Below are 7785 nucleotides of genomic sequence, written 5' to 3'. Positions count from 1 at the left end.
TTCCACTCTGCTGAAGCGTGCTGTACCGTTCCAATGTGAGGAAATAGCAGACAACACCAGATAAAGGGCGTCAGGTGCATTCCGTATTTTCGGCAAGGGGCATAAGATTGCGCTGTTTTAGTTCCATGAAGAGCGTTTAATATCATGGCGGAGGTGTGTAAGATTGTGTCTGAGATGGAAGTCATAGTTGCACACATAGAAATCAGACGTCAGCTTACATGTGCCACATATGGGGAATATCTGGGAAAAAGAAGCACTCGAGATAACTGCGATAATTCCCGATGACGTTTCTCCTCTGTTTTCAGGACAGCTGTTGTTTCTAAGAAACTCATTTAAAATGGATGTGGCAGCTATGGAAAGTTTTAAAAGAAAATATCGGCAACGAGATGGTCTATGCGGGTTGGCACCATGCATCCATTTGCTGAGAATTCGCCAGGATTACAAAGGCTGGTTGAACTTGCTAATAACTTTGACTGCGGGAGCAACATATTGAACTAAGGAGCATTCAGAAGTATTTGAAATTATTATCTGGAATAAACATACGTATAGTTGTACTTCAAACCAGAGAAACTACAACACATGTAAATAGTATTAATACGTGTCTCGGAGAAGAATTAAATCAACTGAGAAATGTTGGGATACTATCTACGCAGGAAGTTGTGAAGTAGCAGAAAATATTGGAATATCACCTGAACTGAATGTAATGATTGATGACGGAGACAAACGGCAAGGCAGAAGAAAACGATTTGTTGATGAAGCACCAGATGACGATTTAAACCAGAGCTGGAAGAACAGTTTTAACTAAATGTTTCCTATTTTAGTACACAGCTGTAAGAAACTAGAGTGTACTGTGATCAGCCACACACTGCACAAACATGTTGTTTCCTGTGCAACTATGTAAGGGAAACGACGAATCTTCCTAGTGTGTAGACGTTAGTAGGGAGGGTCTCAGATCAGAAATTTTGCTGTTGAAAAGATTCATGAAGGCAATGTTGGGTTTGAGCGACTTCTTCTGCGCCTTTTCAATGCTCTTCGTAAGTGCAATTTTAACGATATACTGCAAAACACGATGACGACCTTAAGGACTGTTCTGCAAGAGGGTCACAGTTTGTCTGGTGGTTGCATTATATTAGGATTATAAAAGAGGTGACTCCTAAACAAACTAGAGAGAAAGTACAGTTTGGTGAAGTATCGAATTTATACAAACAGCTGTGGGGGTACTGTGAGGGGTGAGGTTGTGCTCTAAATGTGTTTAGTTAAATGTGGACCGACTGTATATTTCCTGATGACAGGCGCGTTATGGGGGATGGATGTTGCTACTAATATCTCATTGTAATTAGAGACGGGGAGTATGGTAGTATACAATGTATGCTGAATATGCTGAAGTAAAGTAAGTGTGATATCAGAAGCGAAAATTCGGTTGACATAACTCATATAACAGTGTACGTTGCAAATTAAAGTAGTCTGATACAGCACCTTATAGACTGCTGTGAAATACTTTTCAGCAATCAGATATTATAGAACAGTTGTGTTTGTTTACAATGACCTGTTGACTTTTGCCAAGTTTAATCTGGAAGAGTACTCACGACATTTTTCTTGAGAGATAGATTGTCTGTTGTTATCTGAATTATTTTGCTGTTATCTGGCGTTGTCTCAGTTTTGCTACAGCGTTGCTTAGAGTATTTTTGTGCTGTATGCTACTTGAGGAGGGCTGAAATTAGTGAGTCACAATAGGATTGAGTTATTTGCTTCTTTATTTAAAAATTATGAATACTGCTCTTCTATAAATTGTGTCAGTACTCTTTTTTCGCACAGAGTTCGTTGTACTGGCTGCCTCATGACAGCATCTCCACCACCCGCCTGTAGCCCGACTCCCTGGCGATGTCCAGCGCTGTCTCCCCATCATCACCAGTTGTGGCCCCCCTGTCGGCCCCCGCGTCGAGCAACGCAGCTGCCACTTCTGCCTGGCCATAGGCTGCCGCAAGATGCAGAGGCCTCCACCCTCTGCAATCTCTGGCGTTGGGGTCAGCAGTCGCCCGCAGCAGCAGCTGCGCGACAGCGGCGCCTCCCTCCTCTGCAGCCAGGTGCAGAGGCGTCCTCTGCTTGCCCTTGATCTCCCTGGCGTCCACCGCCGCCCCTGCCTCCAGCAGCAGCCTCGCCGCCTCGACGTCTCCCCTGTGCACTGCCCAGTGCAGGGCGGTCCGCCCCTCCAGCCCGGCCCTCGCCCCCACGTCTGCCCCAGCGGCGAGCAGCGCCCTCAGCTGCCCCACTGCCCTCTTCCCAGCCGCATGGACCAGCCTCATGTTTCTCGACTTTGCAGAGAGCCTCCTGCACAAAACACACAAACTGCCACTCTCTGCTACAAACACACAACACACCCACATAACGAGGAAACCTGCCGCACAAGGAAAAAAATGGTTCAAATGGCTCTGAGCACTATGGGACTTAACATCTATGGTCATCAGTCCCCTAGAACTTAGAACTACTTAAACCTAACTAACTTAAGGACATCACACAACACCCAGTCATCACGAGGCAGAGAAAATCCCTGACCCCGCCGAGAATCGAACTGCACGAGGAAACAACTGTTGTGAATACAAAAGTGTCATGAAACAAGCCTACAATATAAGCTACAGCTTTTCTGTTCTATCCGCCCTCATAAAAAATTCTTCACTCATCGTCCTTTACAAATAGCATTACACAACCTCTGAAAGAATTACGTTGTCACATTTTGTCACACTCATCTCTCGAATTCAGCTCCATTTCTATCATGACGCTACAGCTAACCAGTCGCTCACCTCGACTACAGAACAGGCTTGTTGCAGCTAATACTACTACTCTGTCTGCAGCTTCACTGCCAGAGGTCACACACAAGAAGAATCCCATACCTCGGTTTTCAAAGACACACTTTCCTGATATGCAGCCACAAAAATTTCACTCCAGTTACTGGCAGTTTTCTTGACACAGCCTCACCAAATACTGAAACTCTCTGACAGACAACCATGTCTTCGAAACAATTCAGGCGTAACATACAGCATATTGGCCACTCCACCCCATAAAAAAACTGTGTGTGAGTGTGTGTGCGCACATCACATTTTGTGTGGCTGATAGCATATGCACATGTATTTAACGTGTACTACCATGCTCAAAAGCATCTGTACAATCTGATTTGTTGTCCATCTTCGTGTTTTCGCGGTGTAAAGACACTGCCATGAAGTTTCTGGGATCCAGCCGCATAAATTCAGCCTCTTATCCTAATATTTCGGCTGAACACCGTCCAGCCATCTCCAGAGTAAGCCGAGGTGACTGACGCTCCCGCACTTGCTCCGTCCTTTTACGCAGTGGTTCGGTCCTCAGGTTTAAAAGGACGGACCAAGTGCTGCGGCGTCAGTCACCTCGGCTCACTCTGAAGATGGCTGGACGGTATTCAGCCGAAATATTAGAAGAGGCTGAATTTATGTGGCTTCATACCCTAAACTTTGTGGATCGATCTGAATTGTGATTCGCCTGATTCGTGATCAGTCCACATGACATTGATCATCTGCTCTGTTTTCGGTACAGTCTTTGCCTGTACAGAATGTTCACTGCATGGGGCCACAAGAGACAACTGCTCTGTGCGACCATCAGTTTAGATGCAAATTAATAATTCCATAATGCAAATACGAGAAACATGTTGCTGGGGATTACACAGCCATTACGCTTGCAAATTCAAATTTATTGCAAAAATGAACCTTCAAAGCAACTTCCACCTTCAAATTACACGACGAACTTTTTTTTTACTGCGCTACTGTCTGGGAATTCAATCGAGCAAGTAAAGACGACAAATTTTTAGTATGGTTTCAGTCACAAGTAACAAAGAGTGTGCATGTTCAAACTTGAAACGACCTGACACAGATTTGTGTTTACCAGATATTCCAACCCAACACTTAATTGGATGGTTAACTAAGCACAGTCAAATGTTAGAAATCATTTTTCAGCAACAGCGAGATGACAAACTGAAATGAAGAGACTAAAGTCTTGTCTTATGGGGATTCCAACCCAGCACCTATCGACGCTGACATCTATAACCCGTTCATTATAAGAATAAACCTGGTGTAAACAAATGCAAATGCGATGACTGGTCAGAAGCCGTAGCACACGTACCCTGGTGTTGTCAACACTCTTGGAAGTAGGACCTACTTATGTATTAGATATCTTATTACTAAGTTACGTTAAATGAAACTTTAAGATATTCAAATGCATTAAGAGCCATCAAAGTTTTTGTTAGTCACGCTTTAGCCACATAGTTTTTACTTCAAAAATCGTGTACAGTCACAGCCTCTGCAGCGTTGTGCTCTGATTGTCGTGCTGTCAATGCGCAGTATGAAACTGGCTGAGGCTGCTCTCTGTTCCGTGGTGAAAAATCATGGTTAAAAAGTGCCGAGAAATAGGCTGTTCCTAATGTTTTTTCATAAATTTACAGAGATAATCGGCTTTGAGGTTTTTCCAGAGTTGTACATAATGCAGTTGTTTACAAATCCAAAATGATCGTGACAGAATCGCCTTGCGCGTCGAGCGAGCAGGTCGTCGTTAACTGCCGCCTGTGCCGCAGCGCCGCTAGTGTCGGAGCCGCTCAGCTCAGTCTTGTTGGTGTATCGGCCGGAGTCACATCGTAGTTGGCGTAGCGGAGTCTGTCGTCGTTTTCCTCTTGGCGGCGGTGTTTTCTGCCCGCGCCATAGTATACGTCGAGTCTCCAAAATCTGTTCCTCGTCGAGCCACTGTTCGTTTCAGTTTTGACGCGTCGTGTTCAACCTGGCTCCTTAGAAATTCAGGATTGGTTGGCTGATATTATCCGTGGTACACCTTATCAGGTAGATACCGCTTACTTTGATTCTGATTTGTATGCATTCTCTGTGAAGTTTTATGATCCCGTTCAAGCAAAAAGACTTCTCTCCCGGGTTGGTCCTAAAGTGTTGTTTACACATCGCGATGGTTCCGTTAGTCAAGTCCTCCTTGAAAATGTGGCACTCGAGTATACTCCGGTTAGAATTTATTTCCTGAAGTGGACGATTCATTTCTTAAAACAGCGTTGCTTCCGTTTGGAGTCATACGGCTTGCAGTGTTATAATGGTATCCGGACTGTCGAAGTGAAGTGACTTCTTTTCTTTTATTTTAATTGATTGCCTTCAATAAGTACTTTGGAAAAAAAAGAGTGACTATTTTCGTTTTTTGAAGGAATACACTGCCATTTGAGTGTACAATTTCGGTGTTTTTCCTGTGTCTGGGAAAAAAAGAAAAATTTAAATTGGCCGCGGTATTGTACTGTGGGGTGAGCGAGCAAAAAAAAAGTGTCTGCCATCTAAGTATGACATCCCGCGCCCGGGTTCGATTCACGGCGGGGTCAGGGATTTTCTCTGCCTCGTGATGACTGGGTGTTGTGTGATGTCCTTAGGTTAGTTAGGTTTAAGTAGTTCTTAGTTCTAGGGGACTGATGACCATAGATGTTAAGTCCCATAGTGCTCAGAGCCATTTTTAGCCATATGACATCCCGCGTTCGAGCCCCAGTCGGAAAGGAAAAAAGGAAAAAAGTGGTAATCGTAAAAAAAAGAGGTAATAGTCATACATTCTAAACTTACAGTCACGTGTTCGCGTCCGAGTGTATCGACTTTTTTTTTTTACTACATTTCGGTCCTCGTCTAAAGTTACGAGTCCGATAGAAAATCTAACATAATTCGCTTCACATTCTACCCAACAGTAACACAAAAAAAAGTGTACGTTAGTCGGTAGCGTAACGAAATGCAAACCACACGCGGTTATTCGTGCGTTTGTTTAAATCTCCCCAGTATCATTTTTTTTTTCTCGTTCAATTTGAAATACCTACATCTCGCAATTATAGAACTACTCATCATTTTTTAAGAATAATGCATGTCTTCTTGTTTCTAATTACATATTGGATGAGAAATTCCTGTTTACATTTCAAATACAAATTCCTAATTATCTGTTTTATGAAATGCTGTTCATAAAAGTTGCTTAAATTAAAAAATATAACAGTTTAATTTTTTAATGCAAAAATGAGAAACCAAATCCTCTTTATTTGGACTATGTCCATCGTTTTATGCCATAGAGGTAGATAAGTATCGTACAAACACGTAATATGAACCCAACAGAACTGAGATGGAGCCAAGCAGTGGGATATGGCCCAAGAAGTAACAAGACTGTTAAGCTGTCAGACGTACCGAAACTAACGCACGCAGCTTTTTCACGTCACTGTCGTACGCTGGCGCCTTGTAGAACGGGTTCATCATAAAAGAATAAGAGAAAATGCTGTGCCTGTTTGGCTTCGTGGATTCTAGCAGCAGGTGAACTGAATGTGTTTCTCGTATTCGGGTAAGGAAGGAGCTAAGAGATTACCAGACGACTAACTATAAGTAATACTTCAGTGGCTTCAATATTTACCTGTACAGTGAAATACTTCACTCTTCTCTTACGTTACACACAGCTTATACAGAAAAAATACCACGTGGTTCAGCCAGGACTTTTCATCATTCTTGCTGTCCGCCGCTCGTGGTCTTGAGGCAGCGTTCTCGCTCCCCGCGCACGGGGTCCCGGGTTCGATTCCCGACCAGGTCAGGGATTTTCTCTGCCTCGAGATAACTGCGTGTTGTGTGTTGTAATGGTCGCCTGGTCGTAGATATAGCTAATTGCTATAGTCGCACTATTTCACTCCCATTTACGGAGCTTGTTAGCACTTGATGTTAGGTTGGCGCCATTAAAATGCATTGTGTTGTGGTAATCGCTGCTACTTGCTGGATCGCTGCTGTGTCTCGATGCTGATGCTGGCTCTAAATCTGGTTGTCTAGTGTTAAAAACATGAGGTCCCGTGTTTTTTATGTGCTTTTGATGATAAAGAACGAGCGAAACCAACAAATATGTAAACTTCAAATATTTATTACTCTGGTGGCCATCTTAATTCCACTGTCCACCAAAGACCATGACTCAACACAAAGTAGTACTTCCGTTACATGTTCTTTGCATTGTTTATCCACCTCAAACAATAACACACAAACACACTTTACCAAAGTGACATTCCGACTGCCTCTCGACCCTCCTTGCTGCTCGTATTTATAACATTGTCAAAGAACTACTAAAAAGAGATATAGTTCATAAGTCACATGCACATCTGTTATCATAATTTGTGCCGAAAAGTTATTAATTTGCATCGAGTGACATAATTTAACATGTTATTAAAATGACAGACAGATTTGTTGACTTGACAGAATAATTCTTTGTTACAAAAAGGCCGTTTTTTAGAAGTATGTCAATTGACTTCTCTAATTTGCATAAATAAGTAAATAACATGAATTATTAAGAATTACATTGGTTTTCGTCTAAAATAGGATTGATTTCGTGAATACTGAGTGAAACTGCTCCTAGTGAACAAATAGGTTTCACTGGGTGATTTTTATTTAAGGAGATCCAAAATACCTAAGTTGGCCACTATTTTTCGTACTTCATATTAATTATTTAAGATGAACTTAGTGTTTTTACATGATGACATTTGCTGTATCAGTGATTAAGTGATATAAACTTTTGTGTGGGTCAGGTACTCAGTATAATTTAATGGGTTGACTGTTTATGGAGACATGTTATGCAATCATTGTTAACATACACAATAACTTTTCTACAATCATAAATACTGCTGAACTGGTTGAATTTGGAGGGTATCGCATACTTCGGTACAGTAAAGCCTTTAATATGTTCCGTTACAGTGTCCATCATCATTGACGAAAGCAAGTCGCCGAAGTG

The 7785-nt window shown here is 42.4% G+C and overlaps 1 protein-coding gene across 1 annotated transcript in view; it reads right to left on the bottom strand.

Annotated features, from left to right (window-relative positions):
• Nucleotides 1-1756: 1756 nt before the first annotated feature.
• The window catches only part of LOC126159889 (poly [ADP-ribose] polymerase tankyrase-1-like), a 49974-nt gene continuing 43945 nt past the window's right edge, over nucleotides 1757-7785 (bottom strand). Inside the window, exon 3 of the mRNA XM_049916701.1 lies at nucleotides 1757-2328. Coding sequence (XP_049772658.1) covers nucleotides 1836-2328 — 493 coding nt within the window. The 3' untranslated portion in view covers nucleotides 1757-1835. The remainder of the gene's footprint in view (nucleotides 2329-7785) is intronic.

Source organism: Schistocerca cancellata, unplaced genomic scaffold (genome assembly GCF_023864275.1).
Source record: "Schistocerca cancellata isolate TAMUIC-IGC-003103 unplaced genomic scaffold, iqSchCanc2.1 HiC_scaffold_1148, whole genome shotgun sequence".
Classification (NCBI taxonomy): domain Eukaryota; kingdom Metazoa; phylum Arthropoda; class Insecta; order Orthoptera; family Acrididae; genus Schistocerca; species Schistocerca cancellata.
The sequence above is the reverse complement of the archived record's forward strand: the minus strand, read 5'-3'. Positions and strand labels throughout refer to the sequence as shown.